The 24,047-nt window shown below is 34.0% G+C and overlaps 2 protein-coding genes across 4 annotated transcripts in view; one reads left to right on the top strand and one right to left on the bottom strand.

The window, feature by feature from the left end:
• LOC126744568 (ATP-binding cassette sub-family G member 4) overlaps window positions 1–24,047 on the bottom strand; it is a 217,662-nt gene that overhangs the window by 101,568 nt on the left and 92,047 nt on the right. The gene's annotated exons all lie outside the window — the stretch shown is intronic.
• LOC126744569 (uncharacterized) lies at window positions 522–23,523 on the top strand. The gene is made up of 5 exons (XM_050452031.1): window positions 522–1,209; window positions 10,683–10,844; window positions 10,901–11,163; window positions 22,726–22,915; window positions 22,974–23,523. Exons 1-5 carry the CDS (start codon window positions 741–743, stop codon window positions 23,465–23,467), a joined length of 1,578 nt encoding a protein of 525 aa, XP_050307988.1. The 5' UTR covers window positions 522–740; the 3' UTR covers window positions 23,468–23,523.

Genomic DNA, 24,047 nt, shown 5'->3' with positions numbered 1-24,047 from the left:
AATATCAACAAGGATAACTTAATATGATGAATGTCATTAGGTATGTTCAATGAAATGTCCAACAAATAATAAACACAATTTATCTGGGAAACTAATTTTTTCGTCTAAAAATAAAACGTTTTTTTTCCTTGTACCCTTGACCAATTTGATCTATGTGATATATAGAATTTTAACAAGTGATTTGTTCATTTTTATAGAAAGAGGTATGTCTAGGCATATTAGTAATAATACTTTTTATAACTTTATTTTAAAATTAAACGACATAATCAGTGGTATTTTGCAAATTCCTTTATTGATTCAATAATTGATTTGTATTTATTAATACACACATGTAACGTCTATGTAAAGTAAAAAACAACACAGCAATGATAGCAAATAACCAGTGAGCTGGTACTTTTTTGATAAGAACATATGTTTTAATTGTGTTTTTGTGTTTCTATATAGTGGAAAATCGACATTTTATTAACGTGAACCACAAATGAGGTATACACCTGCGGAAAAAGGTGACATGACGCTTAAAATGCCAATATAAAAACGCCAAAATTGTGCAAAACGTTAACATCCTGTCACAACTTGCTTCTAATTTTTACTGGGAAAAAGGGGCAACAAATTATAGATGAGTATTTAAATCCTGCGTTTAAAGTGGGGAATCATAGGGGATGACACAAATTAATCGTCTTAGTTTAACTTTGGGGATTAACACGTATTTCTAATAGGGGTTGACCAAATCAACAGCAGCAATGAATCGGTTCAGTACGTTTTTGGGTATCTCGGATATGCCATATCCAACTCCACATCATGCCACATCAAGTTCTTTAAAGGGATCTAGCAAAATATTAGTGCCAGAATCCTATTCAAGCATGGGGCAACTTTTTGGATCCCTATACGAACAAGGAGAATCATCCGTCCAACGATTTCAGTCCAAACAAATTGATATGACCAATGTGCAGAAAAGTTTTCCGAATCCTGAAATTACCACGGAAAGCATTAAAGTTGACTTATCTTCAATAAAAAATGCCCCTAAAAGAAGTAGTTTTATACCAGTGAGTTTCGAGGAATCAATCGCGGATACAAGAATGTCAAGAAAGAAGATTTTCACATATGGGGGAGCAACTGTCCAAAATATAAAAAGCGAACCCACCGTAAAAACATATTGTACCGGCAGCAAGTATATTGGAGAGTATAATCAACTCGGTTTTTGTGGTAAAGGTAAGTACAGTGATTCGCCAATTTACAATTTTTTTTTGGTATGTTTGGTATTATCACGAGCTAATCATTTTTATATCTAAAATAAATATTTTTACTTTATTCCTATATTAAATAAGTACGAAGGTTTCAGGTCAAAGAGTCTTTTTTTTATAAACGGACAAAGTCCAATTACATTTGTGTTAAAAGTTTTTTATTCACACCATTAATAAATAATTTAAGTGATATACTCAAATACAGAAAATTATTAAGCAATAATAATTCATAAGTTTCAGCTAATGTTTACTAAAACGTTTGTTTGTTGTGGTATTCATTGACTTCCAAAAGGCCTTTGACGTAGTAAGTTTCGATATTTTGTTAAAAAAGTTAAGGCTCATGGGATTTGGAAACCTCCTTTTAAATCTATTTCAGAACTACTTATATGACAGAAGTCAATATTTTTCCTGGGAGGGTGTGGCTAGTAAATTGTCTTCAAACAGGTCTGGAGTGCCTTAAGGCTCTGTACTATACTTTTATGAAATATCTCGGTCTGAATATTGATCAGTCATTGAATTGGCAAACTCACAAAATAGCATCCAAAATAAATGCAATGATACCCTGTATATATAGAAGCCGAAACAACCTAACAGATGATACAAAAATGAATATCTGTAAGGCCTTTTTCTTGTCCCACCTCAGATATTTTTTGCCTATATGGGGAACCTGTTCTAAGACTAAATTTGACAATGTCCAAATATTACAAAATAGGGTCCTTTATTTAAAATATTATCTCAGTATGATATACTTACTAATAATTTTTAATATAAAATTACTAATATTTTCCCGAATAATATTCGACAATGTCAATTCTCCAGATTTTGGTTGGGTTTGAAGCGAGTGGTAAGTGGGTTTTGGCCCTTACTATATATAGACCACCTTCCGGAAAGGCCGTAAATTTTTGTTGATACGTTAGAAAATGTACTGGCGGAAGCAATGACGCTTTGCGATTATATTTCGTTACTTGGTGATATGAATATTAATTTACTAAATGAAAATGCGAATACAAGAAACCTTAAAAATGCTTTAAATATCTTTAGAGGAGACTGGGGTCAATTGTAATACGGGTCAATTGAAACAGTAATCAAAACTTTCTTCCGCTACAAGATAGAAACCAATTGCGCGCGTAATATAGACAACCACTTTCTGGCAGTACGCCGCGGGCCATTAAACAAAGTATACGTACCTAATGCGAGATTTTGTGTTTTCACATATCCAAAGTAAGTATTTGCTATATTTCTTATGCATGTGTAAATGAGTCTGTATGTGTATTTGGTTAGTTTGTCGGTTTTCATTAGTTAAGCCATTGACTTAGCTTTATTTTACTTTGGTTTAAATTTGACATTCATTTTGTTTGTAGTAAATATGGTGTAATTTATTTAAAAAAGTCGTGTGGGGTCAGTTGTAACGTTTGTAACGTTTCAACTGACCCCGCCATTCATTTCTAAAATGAAATAAATTGTAATTGAGTCTGTAGTGTGTTTAGTTTGTTTGTCAGCTTTCATTAGTTAGGACATTAATCTAGTAAATTAGATAGTTTATTTCATTTCAGATGCCGCGTAAGAGGCCCGAAAACTGATCGTTAAAGTCGAGATATATCTTTATATGAATTTGCATATGCAGAGCTCAAAAATGGAAGTTCTCTACGCTTAGCTGCCGACCAATTTGTGTGTGTGTCTTTGTTGAGATACAAGCGAAAGAAAGAAGCTGCGGGGAATACTAAAGGTCAACCACCTGTTATACAATGGGCTATAAACCTACAAATAAAGTTTTTAATGAACTTCAAGAAACCGAAATGGTAAAGTACATAAAACAAAGCTGCAGACATTTATCAAGGTCTGTCAACCAAAGATATTCGGAGACTTGCGTTAGAATTAACCATTAAATATGATATAGATAAACCGGACAATTGGATTAAAAACGGCATGGCAGGAGAAGACTGGTTTTCCAGTTTTATGTCAAGACACCCTGACTTATCAATAAGAGCACCACAAGCAACCAGCTTAGCCAGAGCAACCAGCTTCAATTGTGCAAATGTTTCTGTATTTTTTAATAATCTTGCCAAAGTTTTGGATCGGAACAAATTTAAAGCAAGGGATATTTACAACGTAGACGAAACTGGTGTGACAACAGTCCAGAAACTAAATCGAATTGTAGCAAAAAAAGGCATAAAACAAGTGGGTGCAATTACCTCACAAGAACGTGGTACACTCGTAACAGTTACGGCAATAAACGCACTAGGCAATTCGATTCCGCCCATGTTTATTTTTCCTCGACTGCGGTTTCAGGATCATTTTATTCGTGATGATCCACCAGGGTATATTGGGGCTGGAAACGGGTCAGGATGGATGCAAGAAAAAGAGTTCGTCTTGTTCTTAAAACATTTTCAAAAGCACACAAATTCTTCACAAGCTCATAAGGTTCTACTCACACTGGATAACCACTCATTCCATATTAGTATAGAAGCTCTAGACTATTGTAAAACTCATGGAATAGTAATGCTTTCTTTCCCACCCCACTGCTCGCATAAATGTCAGCCCCTCAATAGAACAGTTTTCGGTCCTCTTAAGAAAGCAATCAACTCTGCTTGTGATGGTGGGATTCGTGATTTCTCGCCATCTTTTGTCATATAGATAGATAGGTTGCCTCCAATCGAACCTACAGTTTCACCTGCTTTAGATCCAGGCAACAATCTGAATCTGACAGATCCTACTTTGCAAGATACATTTGATAATCCTACCTCATCTACGTCTGTTACCAATAGGTTGCCTTCAACCGAACCTCCAAATGATCATCCTAGTTCAAATCCAGGAAACAATCTGACTGTACCAACCTTAGAATATGAGTTTCAAAACCCAACGCCATCAACTGCTCGGGGCCTAAAAAATTGTGAAATTTCCGAAAACACCCAAAATAACACGTTTTCACCAGAAGTTGTTAGGCCTTTCGGAAAAGCTTCACCAAGAAAATTAACGCAAGAGGAAAGAAAAAGAGGAAGTCAACCGTGTACACCAATACACCGGAAAAGGAGGAAATAGAGAGAGAAGCTAATAAGAAAACACAAAAGGTCAAACGGAATCTGGAAACCAAAAAGAAGGGTCCAAAGAAAATCCCAAAAAAAGCACCCGTGAGAACAAGAAAGAAGTCATCTGAAAATTCTACCGACGACAAAAGTGAATGTTTTTGTTTCGTGTGTGTTGAACCATTTATTAAAAGTAAGCCAGTGTATCCGATGTACTAACTGCAAAATGTGGTCGCAGAAGCATGCACACCACAAGAGCTCACATATTAAGTTTGCAATAATTGCCAAAGTGACTGACCAAAAATGAAAAGTTAAGTGTTACACATCTATATTATAAGAACCACCAGTTGTTGTTTTCTGTTTTTAAACTTTTTTCTAAGTTTTATTTTATGTTCCTACGTTTCTGTTTAATGTTCCTCCTCATAAGCAGAATATTAACTTCTGTAATTTTTTTGTTGTTGTTATGAGGCATTTTTTACAGTTTCTATATGATTTTGAGTCTCTTTTGAATAATAAAAGAAAATAAAAAGAAATGTGTTTTTTATTTAATCTATATTGCTTTTATTACAACTATCCCCATAATGTGTTTCAATTGACCCTTGATCGGGGTCGTTTGAAACATTATGCTCCACCACTTATTTTTATTTGCTTATTTTTTTTCGCTTATCTATAGTCAAATTTAACTACTAGGTCAAGTTTCCAGCTATATGTTACCTATTTTTTGATCATATTATAGTATTTATCTAGCCAGAAAAAAAATATTTGTACAAAATGGTTCAATTGACTCCAGTCTCCCCTAACTTAAAACAGTTAATAACGGAACCTACACACCATAATTTATTGACAAACAGGTCAAGTCTTATTGATGTGATTATTTCAAGTCAAGAACTTGATGTGATAAAAGCCGTTTCTACACCTGTGTCAAGAAGCCTAACCGACCATAATTTAGTATACGCCATATTAAATTTTCCAAAATACAAAACAAAGTAAAACATTTAAAATACCGTAATGAGGATTTTCGCAGAGATGCTGAACAAATAGAGTGGAACGGAATTTATTTCACAAACAATATTAATACAGAATTAGATATTTTCAATAAAAATATATTAAATTTAATAAATAAACATGCTCCACTTCAACAAAAATTAGTTAAAGAGAAAAATGTTATGCATTGGATAACTGATAACATAAAACTTTTAATGCGCTTAAGGGATAAGGCACACAAGAAATATTTAAAAAACAAAACCTTGGGTAACTTAAAATATTATAGACAATTAAGAAATTTTACAAAATATGCTATTGCACAGGAGAAAACTACTTATTTTAACCAATTTTCTTTAAAAAAAGGAAAAGATTTATGGGACAATACTAAAAAATTAAATATATCCAATAAGACAGTTGAAATTCCCAATGAATTATGTGAGATTTGCAACTTTTTTTCATCTACTTTTCAAGCTCCTAACTCTGCGTCAGATGACAAAATCTTGTTCTATCCCTCAAATGTCCATCCCAATCAATCAATATCAAACAAAATTTCACGCTTATAGACGAGAATTCCCTGTTAAAGATTCTGAATAGTATATCCGCTGAGGCAATTGGCGATGATGGTATATCAGTAAGGGATATTAAACTTTGCTTGCCATTCTGCATTCCACCCTTATTGAATATAATAAATTCCTGTATTTTAGAAAATTATTTTCCATTTTCATGGAAAAAAGCAATCGTAAAACCGCTAGCTAAAAATACGAATCCTAAAAAACTAAAGGATCTAAGACCGATCAGTATTCTTTCGGTACTTTCTAAATTGCTTGAAAAACATATTAATAAACAATTGTAAGACTTCCTAAACACGTCAAATTTTATCCCATCATGTCAATCAGGATTCCGCTCTGGTTACAACACCTCTACTTGTTTAGTTAATATTTTAAATGATGTTCGTAATAGTGAAGATAAGAAACTAATAACTTGCCTGGCATTTCTCGATTTAAGCAAAGCATTCGATACGATTAGCCACAATATGCTATTAGCTAAGCTTCATTACTATGGACTTTCTGATATTTTGTAAAATTTTTCTAATAATATTTAATAGATAGAGCCTTTTGTGTGGAAATTGTGAGAGATTTTCAAAGCGTTCGATCTGAATTTGTACCAATCGCCACAAGTGTGCCTCAAGGCTCAATTTTGGGCCCTCTGTTGTTTTCCATATACAGGGTGTTTCAGAACTATGGGATCAAACTTCTAGGGGTTGTTCAGTGCAACAGTAGAATCCATTTATATAGTATAGGAACGAGTATAGGAACCCATGTCCGGAAATGTGTCACTACGCCACTACGGCCTTAAGACGCGTTTAAATTTAGGAAAAATATTAATTACCTAAATATAGGATATGATGCATTTATTTTTACCTTTTGTATATGATACCATCACAACAATTGTTCAAAATGTCTTCCTCCAACCTCAATACACCGATTTAAACACCGCACATGATTTCGGTGGACTACACTAAAAATTTGATCCTCGTTTTGAATGATTTCAAATGCTGCTGTTATTCGTCCAATTAAGTCTAGCTCTGATTCTACTGAAGTTTCGTAGACTAAAGACTTTACATGTCCCCACAAGAAAAAATCGAGCGACGTTAAATCAGGTGACCTAGGAGGCCAAGAAACTGCTCCACCTCTGGCAATCCAACGGTGCCCAAACCACTGAGCCAAATACTCGCTTACTTGTACAGCAAAGTGAGCCGGCGCTCCATCATGCTGAAACCACATTTGCTGTCTAACGTTTAATGGAACATTTTTAAGGAGTTCTGGGAGAACTTCCTCCAAGAAACGCAGATAAATAGGTCCTGTTAAGCGTTCCGGTAGAAGGTATGGCCCAATTAAATAATCATCAACAATGCCTGCCCATACGTTGACAGACCAACGATTCTGATGTTTTCTTGGAAAAATTGCATAAGGATTTTCTTCGTCCCAAACATGGCTATTCCTACTATTAAAAATACCGTCTCTTGTGAAAGTGGCTGCATCGGTCCACAAAACATATAGTAAAAAATTTGGTTGTGCAATGATGTGATCCAGAAGCCATCGACAAAATTGAATTCTAGGATGATAATCGGCGGCAGTCATAGCTTGAACTTTCTGGAAGTGGTAAGGATGGAGTTGTTGCTGGTGTAGTACCCGCCAGACAGAAGCGTTACTCGTATTCATATTCTTAGCGACGTCACGTGTGCTATTTGATGGTTCATAGGCAACTCGCTGAAGCACCTCTTCTTCTACAATTCGACCGTTCTTACGGTTCGAGCAATACCAGTATCATGCATCTTGGTCTTAAACATGCCTGTCTCAGCAAGCCGCCGATGAACCGCAATAAACTTTTTGTATCCAGGATGCTGTCGTTCGGGATAACGTTCATGATACAACCGCGATGCTGCTCGTGCATTGCAGTTTGTTGCTCCGTATGCCAAATGCATATCCGCCAATTCTTGATTGGTAAAGTTTTCCATTAGCAATAAATGTTTAAAAATTGTAAGGTATAAAATTTTTAAACATGACATTGAGAACTGACATTGATAAGCGTTGATTTTAAACAATTGTTATGGTATCATGTACAAAAGGTAAAAATAAATGTTTTTTATAAATTTTAACGCGTCTTAGGGCCGTAGTGACGTATTTCCGGACATGGGTTCCTATACTCAAATGGATTCTTCTGTTGCACTGAACAACCCCCAGAAGTTTGATCCCATAATTCTGAAACATCCTGTATGTTGCAGATATGAGCAACTCTATTGAGAACTCGAAAATTCAACAATATGCTGATGATTCTCAAATATACACTTCATTTTCTTTAGATTATATAAATGAAAATATTGACAAATTTAACAGACTTGAATAATTTTAAAAAATTCTCGGATGATCATAATTTAAAACTAAACTCCTCTAAATCCTGTACGCAATTTTTTAATGCTAAATATCAGATTGAAAGAATTAGGCAATTATTTGTTCCACAAATAGATAATATGACTATTTTAAAGAAAAACCCACGTGTAATACTATTATTGATTAACTAAATGTAACTGTCAAACGTCAATAGCATAGCATTGTTTGGTCATGACCTTTCATGGCCATGTAAGGCAAATATGTCAAAGTATTCCGATTTTTGACAAAAAATTGCTACTTAGATATAGGAACATGATACCTTGTTAGAAAGGGATTTCCATGTCCTTTTAGAATATGTCATAATATACAGGGTGTTTTGTTCAAAAAAATGCATTTTTCACAATTTTTGTCTCTAGCGGTAAAAATCACTAATTTTGACTAACCCTGTATTATGTAGAACAAATTTTTATAATGAAGACGAATCTACAATACTTTGCGTAAATTAGGTTTATAATTTCAATTTTCTGCGCATTCCATTGCTGTAGTAAGAAAAATTTATTTGGAGCTTTGTTTTGGTCAAAAAATAAAGACAATAATTAATTTCTCAAAAAATCACTAAAGATAGGTATAGGAACAACTTGACAAAAACAATCATAAAGTGATAGCGGATCGGAAAATAAAACAATTTACAAGGATTTCCATTTAAAGTAACAAAGTTGCTACTATTTTTTGGTATAAGCGGCAACGCTGTATCGCTAAAAATATTTTTAATCGTTAGATTACCAGCTAAAATCTATGATGCCAAAGTTTCAAAAAAATTTCCAGGTAGGTAACATCAACCATCAATCACCCTGTATATGGATAGATTGATGGAAGATAAACGTCCTCGGCAACTGTGGCGTCATTGAATTTCCAAAAATAGAAGTAGATTTTCGTTACTTGCAGTTTTAAAATTTGAGTTCATGTTTCTGGTCTTCTTGCTGTTGCAAGGTGAACGTATACACTACCGAACTTCCCACATCGATGTACACAAACCAACTTTTCATACCTTTGTGATCGTTCTAAGGTTTGTTCTCACTGCAAATTTCTTACAAGTTTCTGTTTCCACACCATTCTTGATGCGCATACGTAAAATATTACAACTTCTGATCGATTTCAAACCATCTGTACGAACATCAAATAATGATTGAGTGGAGAAGAAAAATAACCTCACTTTTTAATGCCAGTGGGAAATGGGAAAATAAATAAAACATAAACAAAAAACAAAACAAAACAAAAATTACACTATAACCTTAAAATAGCTGTATATTATTAATAGAGTTTAAGATTGTGTGATTATTTGCTACTTCAGGGATTGCTCTAAAATGGTCGAGAAATTCTATTTTATTAAATTGGGACACAGTTTCATCAAAATGGTTTTGATTTTTTGGACTTTATCCGTTCTTCAAGTAAATTTCTTTAAAAGTCTGTGTCGGAATCAACAAAATTCTGATCAGATTCTTCCGACGATTCAAAATCACTTATTTCCTTAATGTGTGTATATTTTTAGACTAATCCAAAAATTTAAAATACAATTTTTCTAAACGAATATCAGGGACAATACAAAACGACAAAATACAAACAATTTAGAGGTTATGTTCATATTCCGAAGATCAGCGTTGACTGGCTATAGGCATTCTCTGACACTTTGCTTGAAATAAATCCGAAAACAGGTCTGACTATTAGATGACAATCAGAAATTTGTGTAAGAACATCAAACTTTTGATATGAAACCGATCAGAATTTTCTGTGCGAACGCATTTTACTCTCTTGCGCACGTTTATTTGTCGAAAACTTGTTTCTTACTTGCTGTGAGAACAAACTTCTAAAAACCGACAACCCCTGATTCGTTGCGAGCGGCTCAAAGTAGGCTCACGAACTTGGTTCGCAGCGCGTAAATACCAGAGAATTTACTTTACCCGGCTTTAGGTATAGGACATGATGCATGAAACATACATAGAATTCCGCGTGAAATGCAGAAATTAGATTTAAAAAAAGGTGTTTTCATTCAAAAAAATAAAGTTGATGGTCGAAATAAATTTTTGAGCAACCCTGTATTTAAAAATTTGACGTAAAAAAAAGCGCAACATAGACTAAAAATCGGCGGGTCCAAGCGTTTTTGTAAAAAAAAGACCATCGCTTAATTTTAAGTGAATTTAGACAGACAATAACTTTTGGGACAGACTATATAGCCAGGAACATTAAGTGTGAATAAAATAGAAATATGGCATTAAAATTCTCGTACTATTAAGTTAGTAATCTACTCGTTGGCTATTATTCAATTCTAACCTAAATCATATATAATAAATTATGTCTGCAAGCAAAATTACTTTTACTTTTAAGATAGCCTAATGCTAAACGGTGATTGCGTTAAATCTAACATCCGATCTAAAAGTATTTTAGTAGTTCTATTGGGTAAACATGATGGTGAAACCGTTCATTACTAAACTTACAAATATGTCACAATTTTATTTAATCGGATATACTACTTACTTTATTATTAGGAATATATCGGTTTCCACATGGAGTTATCTACGATGGACACTTTAACCGCAGGGGAGATTTTCACGGCACCGGCATTCTTATTTATCCAAATGGGCAAAGAATAGAAGGAATTTGGAGACACGGTAAAATGGTCAAAGGAGGAACCTATTTTGTGTCAAAAGGTTTGACTAAGATTGCAAATCTTTACAATAAATCAAAAATCTTTTTTTTCCACTAGATGAAGGCACTCTGGACAACCAATACTGTAAGATGCCTGACCGCAGATTCCAAATTGAACTTAAAACTGACATCCAGCCAGCTGGACAAGAATACCTAACCAATGACTTAGTTCCAAGAAAGATTCCACCAAATATGTACGATACAGGAAATGGTTTTTATGATCCTACAACTAAGCTTATAACTAGTTATGGCGATGTCGAGATGCAGGAATCCCTTTCCGAAATTACTAAGCCTCATGATAACGATACTCTATATAATGTGGTAAGTTTTTCCTATATTATGCTTTTCTGCCTTATTTCTCTTTAATTATTGGCAATTAATCGAAGGAAACCTTTTAAATATTTGTTTAAATAAAAAATAGAAATTATTTAATTATGATTTAACTTGCTTAAATTATGCTGTAGCTGTTTTATAAATTTGCTTTAAATTATTTTGTACATATAGAGGGCGACAATTTGAAAACCTACATTGGCTTTATATGAGGAATCAAAAAAAAATTGCTGAAAACTAATCTATCAGAAATCCGCATATACAACGCCAATTTGTGAATTGGCATTTATTGACTCCGATATATGTTCTTGTAAGAGAAATTAAGTTTGTAGTGGGAGATCTGCCTCTTATAAGTCCATGTTGATTTAGAGTCAAAACTTGTCATTGAAGGATATAAAGCTAAATGAAGAACCCGTTTAAAACATTTAGAAAAGTTGTTGAGTATTGTAATAGGCCGACAGGGTGTTTATCTTTTTCTTTTTATGTACTGTAATTATCTTTGATGACTTCGGAAAATATTCTTGTTTTATTGCCAGATTAAAGAGAATTGTTAGCGGTCTGACAAAGACACAAGGACAATCAGGGCCCCAATTCTTAAAAACCGGGGAGTTGAACTAAGGCTCATAGAAAGGGGGCGTGGCTCTATTAAAAACAAAATTCGTATTCTTGGACTTCGCTCTACTGAAAATCGATAGAAAGGTTGCTTGCAAAATTTCTTCTACTGTTTTTTTTTGCGGGGAATGATTCAGGTATCACATGTCATTTTGGTAAATTTTGTTTTGTTTTTATTATTTTATGGGGTGGTGATGTTTATAAATGTATATTGTTTTTTTTGTCTTTGATTGTAGTTATTTAACGTAGTTCTTTTTTATCGTATTTCTGCTTTTCTAATTTTCTACTAAGATTAACTTAAATGCACTCTTGGTGTGGGATATTCTTGAGCAAAACCATGCTAATAGATATTGGAAAATTCCGAGAAATAATCTTCCACAAAGTGACCTCTTTTTATTATCAATCAGACAATCGCAGTCTTAAAAGATGAAAACTACCAACTTATGTATATATATGTATATATGTATATTATTATGCTTATGACTGATTTGTTGGATAAATGAGCATATATGGCACACTGCATGTTTCATTTTTATGGTTGTGAGCTTATGATTATAACAACTAAACAAAAGTTGTATAAACCCAACATTACAGTTAAGTCTTAAAATAGTTAAACCTTATAGTTCTACATTATTATCTACACATGGATGCACTGGGCTCAACCTACTAAAACCAAATCAAGGGTCCGGTAAAGTTAAAGGGACGTATAAAAACCGTTTTTTTTTTTTAAATTTTACATAGAATGTTGAGTTTAAACATTTTATTGATAAAAAAGTGAGGATGAAGTAAAAAATGCAAAATTTTAAAAATTATAAAGGATTTTCTACTTAGTATAATTCACAATTACACCCGGCATAACTACACTCTATTTGCGACTAGCCATCACATTGATTATTATATATGCTATTAATTTAAATTTAAAGCCTTAAGTAACCAAATTCTGTAACTGTAAGTCTGTACAGAATAATTTAAATCACTTCTTTAGGCCATAAACACAAATTTCCACACGCAAATCAGGAATATCAAACATGTAAATAAGGATTAATTCACAAATAAAAAAGACTGTCGAATGTCACTTACATCAACAAATATTATTTTATTATTTATTGGGAGTGGCTGCTGTACTAGTGCGATTATCGCAGTTTTCTGTCGTGTCTCATTATAGGTAAGTATTTATTTATTTATATAATCATAATATATGCACACGCTACCTCATCATTATTATTTCCCTATTAATAACTAAATATCTTAAACTATGTTTTTTTTTCAAAATTTATACTTATAATATTTTAAATTACATAAAATATCAAATAATTTAAATAAATAATACCTATTTTTTAACAACTGATAAATGTGTTTTGTTTAGGTAATGTAAAATCTAACTATATTATGCCTTTATTATCTAAAATTGAGTCTACATTACATCCAACCCATCCAACCAAGTAAGCGGCATCCTTTCAGGGGCGTAATCCTTGTATGAAAATAAGGCAAAAAGTTCATATTAATATGGGTTCGAAGTTGCTTCCTAAGGGAGCTACGCCCCTTTGAATAGGACCCCTTGAAGACAATTTTTTCTCTATAACTTTAAAACCCTTTAGAATTAAATTTTGAAAATTGGTGTACTGCATAAACACAGGTGCGTCACATGCGGGGGTTGGTAAGGGTAAAACATCCCTTTTTCTTTTACTCTTTAGGTTATTGTGATTTTGTTTGAAAATTATAAAATTTTAGAGTCTTATACGCAAAAAAGGTACTGTTAGTTCAATTCGATAGAGCGTGCCATTTACGAGAAAATCGACTTTCAAAATTTTCTAATTGCGTATGTTTAATACATAATAAAATTACTGGATACGCATTTAAAACGAAGTTGGTGATTGTTTTTTGGCATTTAAATGACTGATAAATGTCATTGTAAAATACAATTTACTTTGTCAAAGTAAAATTAGTTTCATAGAGTGTTTTACAAATTACTATTTATTATTAATAAGAAGGGCATTGCCTTTGTTGAGTTTGGTACTTTGTGTTTCTAAGTTTAAAAAGCAAACATGGATTTTACGTATCAAGAACAAGCTGATATTCACATTATGTTTGGAAGAGCATTTGGTAATTGTGTTGAAGCAAGACGATTGTATCATGAGGCATTTCCTAATCGACGAGTGCCACACCGTACGGTTTTCGCAAGAGTAGATAGTAATTTAACGGAAACAGGTAAATTCAAAAATGTGAGTAATATCGCATAATATCTACTTAAATTTTGCTTAAGGAACATTTCAAAGACAGGAAGTTGTTGGGCGACCAAGAAATGCCAGAACCCTAGCATTAGAAGAACGCGTGCTAGATCGTATTAAAGAAGATCCATCTTTGAGCACTCGCATCATCGCAAATCAAGAAGGGTCCTCTCAGTCAACCCTATGGAGAATTTTGCACGATATGTTACTCTACCCTTATCATATTCAACGGGTTCAGGCTTTGGAAGAGCGAGATTTCCTTCCTCGTGTACACTTCTGTAATTGGCTAGAAGAAAACCGCGTTGCATTTGAAAATTTTCAGAAGAAAATTTTATTTACTGACGAGACCGGCTTCACAAGAAACGGAATTTTCAATTTCCACAACAACCACCTATGGACGGATGAGAATCCCCATGCTACGATACAGAAGGCACATCAGCAGCAGTTTAGTTTAAATGTGTGGGCGGGAATAATCGATGGGCATTTAAAAGGACCTGTATTTATGCCGCAACGACTTAATGGACAAATTTACACAATTTTTTTACAGAATGAATTACCACAAATACTAGAAAATCTACCACTTCAATTACGAGCACAAATGTGGTTTATGCACGATGGTGCTTCCCCACATTTTAGCATTCTCGCTAGAGAACATTTAAATAATGCCTATCAAAACCGCTGGATAGGTCGTGGGGGTCCAGTGCCATGGCCACCACGGTCTCCTGACCTAAACCCCCTTGATTTTTATTTATGGGGACACCTAAAACAACTAGTTTATTCCCGCCCTATACCCAATATTGATGTTCTCAGGCAAAGAATAGAGGAAGGATTTCAGACAATTAAAAACAATCCAAGAATTCTACCACGTGTGCACCATAATCTAATAAAAAGATTAAGAGCTTGCCGTGACGCGAATGGTAATAATTTTGAACACTTTCTATAAATTGTTAAATAAAATGTGAGTAAAAAGTGTCTTTTTTGTCGATCGTAATGCGAATTAATTTTCAACAATAAGCATACGCAATCAGAACATTTTCAAAGTCGCTTTTCTCGTAAATGGTACGCTCTATCGAATTGAACTAAGAGTACCTTTTTTACGTATAAGACTCTAAAATTTTATAATTTTCAAACAAAATCACCATAACCTAAAGAGTAAAAGAAAAATTGACGTTTTTACCCTTACCAACCCCCGCATGTGACGCACCTGAATAAAATTTAAAAAATTTGAATTTAGAATCTTATTCACAACGAAATGTTTATGCAGTACCCCAATTTTCAAAATTTAATTCTAAAGGATTTTAAAGTTCTAGAGAAAAAATTGTCTTCAAGGGGTCCTATATTCAAAGGGGCGTAGCTCCCTTAGGAAGCAATTTCGTACCCATATTAATATGAACTTTTTGCCTTATTTTCATACAAGAATTACGCCCCTGAAAGGATGCCGCTTACTTTTGAATCACCCTGTATTAACTATAGTACCTAGCATTGTTGATTATTTGATAACATTTTTGTGTTAATTTATTACCTTTCTCCATTGTTTCCATTCCTAACATGGACCATCTGGAATCGCATTAAAAATATTGGTTTATTCCATCCAATACTGCTGCATCTTTTGTTTAGTATAGGTTTGATTTGTAGATTGTTGATTTGTAAAGGGATTGTTAGATTTGTCAGGTTTGAGTAAACTTCCCAGTAAACATTTCCTTGCGTTTAAATATTAAGTCCACCATAATTTTGTTTGTTTATTCGTAATTGGGTCGCTTTTTTGCCCACTTTTATCCATATTTAAGTTGAATAAAAACAAGAAAAAACAGCAAACTAAATAAACAGCCTTAATAAACGAAAACACTAAAGAGCAAAAAAACCGGCAGCCCATAAAATTATCCCCACTACTAAAAACAATCTCCCCCACAACCTGAAATGTCAAAAATACTCTCCTCTATAATTGGTTGGAATATTTGGCAACACGGCTACGCTTTCCCTTGAAATTTGCTCTCTCCTTTTCTGTCGAGAATACAAACTTTACGATGTGACGCGAGGGAATAGAGATGAGTTAGGGATCGATCCCCAGGGATGCTTTATTAATTGTTCTATTCTATCGCCATCAAAAATTGGGCCCCAGATAAGAGAAAAGCTAGTATTTTGTCAGGGTGAACTATCGATTTTGGCTTGATGCTTTTTAAGGCAAACAGAAAACTTTCGGCGAAAGAAATCGGCAAACGCATTGGCAATACCCTGAGGGCTAGTTGACAATTCTTTAAACGGCGAAATGTTACTGTTAAAGTCCAGTTCGGAGATCTATTAGAATCTTTAGCACTCAATAGTCCGTGCGCCTATGTCGTATTTATTGTCGTATGATATACATGTTTAAATGGCAAAATTTTATATAATATATCTATAAAATCATTTTAATATACACTACCGCTCAAAAGTATTTGCCCACATATTATAAACCTTAATAACCATAATTAATAATAAACCCATCAGTTATTCTTATAAAACGGTTTATATATAACAAAATGAATATCAACAATACATTTTTCAATTAATTAAATTTAAGAAAATCAAATTTTGAATTCATCTACATGTCCGCCTCGATTTTTAATAACAGCTTCACAGAGTTTCGGTAGTCTTCCTTCCACTAGTGCCACTCTTCTTGGATGATCCTCCACAAGCCTTCTTTTGATGTGGGGCATGATTTTCGCACTTGTCTATCCGGTTCATCCCACAGTAATTCGATAGAATTGCGGTCCGGTGATTGTGGGGACCATACCATAACTTTCAGAAAATGTTGCCTTTGTAATTGACCTAAATATTGCTTGCACAATTTCGACGTGTGCTTGGGGTCATTGTCATGTTGAAAGATGAAGTTTTCCCCAATTATTCGAGTACCAGAAGGAAGTACATTGTCACTTAAAAATTGTTTTGTAACCCTCTTTTCGAAGAATTCCCTCTATTCTAATTAGATTGCCCATTACAGATCCTCCGAAACAACCCCACACCATCACCGAACCACCACCGTGTTTAACTGAGGCCACCGTACAGTTCTCAGCGACCCTTTCATTGGCATAATGGCGAACAAAAACTCGCCTCTTCGTTCCAAAAACCTCGAATTTCTACTCGTCACTCCAGAGAACTTTCTTCCAGTCATCAATGGTCCATTTTTTGTGTGATTGGGCCCACTCAAGTCTTTTCTCCTTATTAACATCATTCAGTAGCGGTTTTGATACAGCTAAACGTCCTTTAAGACCAGCATTATAAAGTCGCCGTTTTACTGTCGAAACACTGACCGCTTTTTTACACTTCTTGTTGATTTTTGCTGTGATTTCAGGGGCGGTAAGGCGTCTTTTGCGTTTGCTTGCAATTATTATAATATTTAAATCCTCCTTTGAACTTGTTGCCTTTGGCCTTTCCGATCGAGGTTTGTTGCTAATAGTCCCTTCTCTGGTGAATTTCCTAACATTATAATCGACAGTCTGCCTTGGAATTCCCAAATCCGTCGAAATTTGACGGTTAGTCTTTCCAGCCTTATGAAGTCCAGTGATAATACCTTTTGTTTCTACCGATAACTCTTTTGTTTTAGCCATTTTAAAGAATGTTTAAAAACCAGCAAAGAAACGGTGACAATCGTCAATAAGCAAGCGAAATTATATACCAATGTTACAAAAAATCAATTCTTAAAGACTAAACACCTTTAAATGTTTCAAATTTCATCGGAAACGAGTTGTAAACAGATTAGTTTTTTAGAAGAAGTGCATATTTTCATTTTCACTACATTGTTTGTTAGACTATTTTTAAATATTCAGTGTTTTTCAACGAACCATAGTTGATAGGTATGCTGTTTAAGCATATATGCAATTTACAAAAGAGATACAATCTAAATATAGGTATAAGATTTTTATATCTAATTTAAAATATTAAAAAGAATACATGGTGGGTAAATACTTTTGAGCGGTAATGTACGTAAAACCCCATGTTTTACACTATTTTTCATTTTTCTTTCGAAAATGTCCATCTTTAGAAAAGAAAATAATATCAAAAAATTCACCGCGGACTAAAGTCTACAAAAGTATTTTACAAAACATTTTAAACACTCCCAGCATTCACAGACTTCTCACCTCTCTTTAGCCAGTCTATTAAACAAAGATAAACACCTGCATTCTGGCGATTCTTACGTTAGGCTGTGCAAGTGATTGTGTATCTCTTTCTATCCTACTGACTTTGAGGATTGCGGGGCCGTACCCAGATACATTTTTGGGCAGTTTTTGTATTACTTTCGTCGTGTTTATCTTTAAAAATGGGTCTATCACCTTTAATAGTTGGGAAAGGAGTCGTGTGAGGTTATTATTATTTGATGGGTTTTGCCAGTTTTGCTTTTTATACGTTTATGAAAGTGGAGAATTTCGAATTTGGCTTGTATTCGTCTAAATATTTGCAGTTTTTACTGTGAGGAAGTGTGTTTTTTTATTTGTGTTTGTGGATTTGTTTTGGTATTATACCTAAAGACCTTAAAATGTTTCAACCCTGGGAAAATAGGCAGGAAAATTTGGCACATGAAGAGGAGTGTTTGTGCGGCCTTATAGAGACCGTGGGTGCACAAGAAAGACAACAACATTTGTGATGAAAACAATAAGACTAATCTGGACAGTGATTTAGACTCAGATAGTCCTGATAGTTCATTTTCTAGTGCTGAGGAAGCAGAGGAAAAAACAAGGAAAGTAGAAGCTACAGGGGAAAATCAGCAGTTTAAAACGTAATTGTTTAAGTACAGACGCCAAACAAATTTGTTTAAATGTCTATAACAATCTAAGGAATGATCGTCAGCTTAGAAATGATTGTGGTGCTTTGCAAAAAACAGCGTTTTTAACAGGAGTTCCCTATAGTACAATATGCTATTTTGTAAAAAAAGGGATTAAAGACAGAAAAAAAGGAAAGATGCAGGATAACTTGAGAGTTGAGAAGTTGTGTATTCTAAATACAAAAAACAATGAGGTTCCGACCATAGAGATGGTGGAGATACCTGATAAAACTTGAATTTAAGTTTAAGATGGTTAACAAAAGGGCTGCTGGAATGGAAATTACTCGAATTGTCAGGTGGCGTATAGAATATTTGGAGAAAATTTAAAAATTTCGGGAGGAAGAAAGATCCATATATTATTTAGACGAAACATGGTATGATACACATGACACGGCACGTTGGACTGATAGTTCTAACAAATGTGTCCTAAAAGATGTTCATAATGCATCACACCAGTCAAGGCTTTCAGAAAAAATCCCAAACACATCTTCACATAAATTGGAAATTGAGACTGATTGGAATTTGTATTAAAACATGATCTCGATTTTCGCGAATGTTACAAAGAAACAATTATTGGAAGTTGTAAATACCAAATCGTGGTAAAAGCAGTATGTAGTAGATAACGTAGCTAAAAAGTACGGTCATACTGTCCTCAGAATTCCTCCGTATTATTGTATATTTAATCCTGTCGCGTTAATTTGGGGATAACTAAAAAGGAGAATTCGCAGGAAAAATAAGTATCCAAAATTTGATAAAAAAGTTATAAATTTGATTAAGGAGAAAGTTATGAATTTAGGAGAAGAAGAGTGGAGAAAGTCTGAGAAAAAAATTATAAGATATGAAGAGGAATAACGTAATTTGCATCAGATTCTTTTGAATGGGACCGATTCATCATAAATTTGGATAATGATGCATCTGACGCAGAAATGGAAGGCTGTGGCTAAACTAGTTATTGTTCCATATAGTAAGAAAACCCTGTTGTTATTAATTAAACGAGTTTAAAATTTTGTTTTTTACAGTTATTTGTCCATGATTTGTCTTATCGAGACACTATAAAACCAGTTTAATTATTTTTTTACACTTACTGCCACACCTGTTCTGTCCCAGAGAGGCAAGACTACTTCTTTCATAATTCACTGGAAGAAAAAAGGCTATTTTACATCTGAGATGTAATTATTTTTAAAAAAATATTGTAATTTATTATTACTAACCCATTAATACCTAGCGTCCAGGGACCAGCAAATTCCTTGCGATAAAAAAAGTGGGGATACATCAAGCACTTAGAGTTGCAAAGCGTATTTAGCAGACTTGATTCGACCTGTCAGGTGTTTTTGTTTTCTATTTCCCGCGAAATTATTTATGTGTTATTGAAAATGATCCCTCCATGTACTCTACTAGGGGTCAAGGGTAAGTTTTATTTTATGTTTGTATAAATAAACATTTTCTGCATTGATTTTTGTTCAAAGAAAATAGTAAAGGTCATCGAACCCCTGATGTTGTAACCGCGTGTAAAATACGTTACTACATATGTTGTGTCCCTTATAAGGGATGCTAAGCGCTATGTCTCCTTTATTGCAGATTGACCTTAGCTCAACTAATGGACTGTTTAGAGGAGGATGACGACTTGCCGGAATCGCATCTATATTTTACCTCCAGATGATGGAAATGAGACCGAAGTTGATAGCGACGAATCTGACGACCAGCATGCAGCGAATATAAATCACCTACCTCGCGGAATCCTATCCCAGGAATGTGAAATAACTTACGTAAATGACTCTGACGATTCTGACCCTGAAGATTTACTGCCCTTATCTGTTCTTCAGAAAAACCTAAAAGGCAATAAGAATACAAAGCAACAAACAGAGTACGCGTACCAAAAATCAAGATGGCGGGAGCCTGATCCTGATACTGGCCGAGTAAATAATAGTGACCTTGTGATTGTCTGTAGCCCTAGTAAACCCTCACAGGATGCAAAAAATGCAACTACCCCGGTTAATTTTTTCAAATTGTTTTTCAATGAAGAACTTTTGACGTTGATTATTACGGAAAGTAATAGGTATGCACGGAAGAAAAATGTAAAACTAAATTTAACTGCATGTGGTACTAGGAGCGTTTCTTTTATCGGGATATGGAAAATATCCAAACAGAAGACTCTATTGGTCGAGTGAAGAAGATATGCCAAAAATATTAGAAAACAGCATGCGTCGAAATCGGTTTGAGATTCTACTAAAGTATATTCACTTTAATGGCAATTCAAAATTACCCCAAGACGACAGGCTTTATAAATTGAGACCCTTGATAGATCATCCAAACCTGAATTTTAGAACACACAATAGCTTTGATGGGCATTTATCCATTGACGAGAGCATGGTGCCATATTATGGAAAACATTATGCCAAGCAATCCATTCGGGGTAAGCCCATAAGATTTGACTACAAAAATTGGGCTATTTGTTCGAGTAGCAGATACATGTATGGTTTTGAGATTTATACTGGAGAAAATCAAAACAAAAAAAACGAAAAGAAATTTGGTTTGGGTGGAGATGTAATACTATCTTTACTACAGCAAGTCGAATTACCTTCAGGTAAGGGTTATAAAATTTGTATGGATAATTACTTTACAGGCCTTCCTTTCTTTGACTAGTTATCAAAAAACAATTATTGTGCCACAGGCACAATAAGAGATAATCGTTTAGAGAAATGTCCGGTACAAACTAAGAAGGAATGGAATAATCAGCAAAGGGGAAGCTATAAGTATTATCGAAATGACACCAGCATGCTCGTACAATGGAAAGATAATAAAGTTGTTTCTGTTGCATCCAATTTTGAAACCACTAAAGTAACTAACGCACTTCGTTGAGACAGGGTCATCCGATCTAAGAAGACCGTTCCTCAGCCGAAAATAGTAGCCAACTATAATAAATATATGGTTGGTGTGGACAAATTAGATGGTCTTGTTGCGGCTTACAGATCAAGATTTTGACAAAGGAAATGGTATTGGCCACTAGTCTTATATTTATTAGATGTATCTGTTGTGAATGCTTGGTTACTTATATGAAAATTGAAAACAAATCATCCTGACTCTGTTAGTTTATTGGCGTTTCGACGATACAAATCGCTAAGTTTTTTGAAAATTGTTGGTACTTAACCCCTGCAAGGAAAAACCAGAGTGCCTCGACCATTACATGACGTACGATTCGATAATATTGGGCATCTGATTGTCTACAATGAAACCGCCGATGTGCCCTATGTGGAAAAAAAAGTCAATTCATCTGCGAAAAGTGTAAAATTGCATTGCATCCTAAAATTTGTTTCAAACTTTACCATGATAACTAAAATATAATGTAATTATATACAAAACATAATAAACATGTTATCTTACTTTAATTTTTTTTTCCTTTTGCCCAGCGTCCCTCTAAAGGGACGCCCTAAAACAAAGGCTTATAATGAATTAAAACTTAAAAAACATTTTTTTATGTTTATTAGACCTATAATAAGGTATTTTTTATAATTATAATTTAAAAATAAAACAAAAACTAACTTTGGGCACTAATGGGTTAATTAAATTTAAAATTTATTTTGGCTATCAAAATAAGCGCTGTCTTTTTTTGCCATTTCTACATAAGCATTTGGCATCATTGCATCAAACATGTTGCAAGCAAACAAACTGCCCATAGTTCCGCGGCAATGCTAATTCTAGCCTTTCAATGTTTTAAGACAAGAAACATATTAAGGGTGGAAAGTTTTCAAATTGTTACCCTGACTAGTTCAATTATTAACTTGCATCTTGTTAAAATAGACACACAAATACCGCGTTTAAAAAACACCTAGTCTAATGTAATTTTTAATGCTCTTGATTCCAATGTGTAGGTCCCAAATTTAATAAGTATTCATTAATAACACATTATAAATATAATAGCTGTTGACAAGAACAGTCAGTCAGGACGAGTTGTTAAGGAGTTTGAAGACCCCCAACAGAATAATAAATAAGGATGTAATCGGCTCCATGGCCACCGATGAAAAAGAAGACTGGATTATTAGCAAATGCCGTAAAGGATGGGATGAACCAACTGGATATCGACCAGATTTTTATGAAGTGTGGACCGCAGGTTTGTAGAATTATCTTTTATCTTTCTCTTTTTTCATCTGAACTTCCAAAATTTGTAGGTTACAAGCGTGATAGCTTTGCCAATACTGTCCTGCTAAATCGACTTATGGCCAACGAATCAGTAGAAGACCTTGTAATTTCTAGACTTTCAAAACATGTCGCAGCAGTAAAAGCATCTCACATGGTATCGCGAGATGATTCGAACCCGTTAAGCTTATACAGTTTTATACAAAAACCAGCTTATGAGCAGCTTTCAAAGGTCATTGAGAGACCTAGCCTCGCCGGTTCTAGCATGCTACATACATGGAGCACTATTTTTATGCCTTTGGGAAATACCGCGATCAATCCAGAACCAGAAAAAAAGCCAGTCTTTCGTCATCAAAAATCTAAAAAAAGATCAACAAGATTTAACTATTCTGCTATCTCTAAAGGAACAAAACCAGTACAAATAATAGAGCCTAGAGCCAGCCTGAGATTAACCAAAAAATCAATTAAACATCTGCTAGTTAAAAAAGTAAGAGAAATTCATAAAGAGGCTTTTTCAGCGAATTAGAGTATAAAGAGTTTTTTGATATATGTAGGTTTAAAAAAATAAATTATAGTTAAGTCCATAGTGTCTTATTTCATCATCAATTACCTGTAATACATGCCCTGAAAGCAAAAACAAATGACTACTCGAAATCTTTCAATAAAGTGAACTTAGATTTCTTGCTTCTGGGAAAACTAATCAGGATGTTACTGATGGACGGGGTGAAGGGTTTCTTGATTGTCTGTCTGATTGATTTCATATTGCTGTCCCGCTCTCTTTACGCATTTTACTAATGATGTTGGTTGAAACCTATCATCCAAACATCTGATATTTTAAGGCGATTTATATATTTGTAAGTGGATTAAACGTAATAATACAAAATGGTCTGATTTAAATGGTCTATTGTTAAATAATTCAAAATTCTGTTGGCTCTTGGTGACCTTTAGAACTACTGATAATGATGTAATTCTGACTAGATCATCTGATATAAAAGACTCGAAAAGATTGTTTGATCAACTTGTTGAAAGAAAAGATTGTTTGATCAACAGTTGAATTTCCATAGCCATATAGGGAATCAAATGATTTTATAGAACATATTTGGGAT

This window comes from Anthonomus grandis, chromosome 14 (genome assembly GCF_022605725.1).
Source record: "Anthonomus grandis grandis chromosome 14, icAntGran1.3, whole genome shotgun sequence".
Taxonomy (NCBI): Eukaryota; Metazoa; Arthropoda; class Insecta; order Coleoptera; family Curculionidae; genus Anthonomus; species Anthonomus grandis.
The sequence above is the reverse complement of the archived record's forward strand: the minus strand, read 5'-3'. Positions and strand labels throughout refer to the sequence as shown.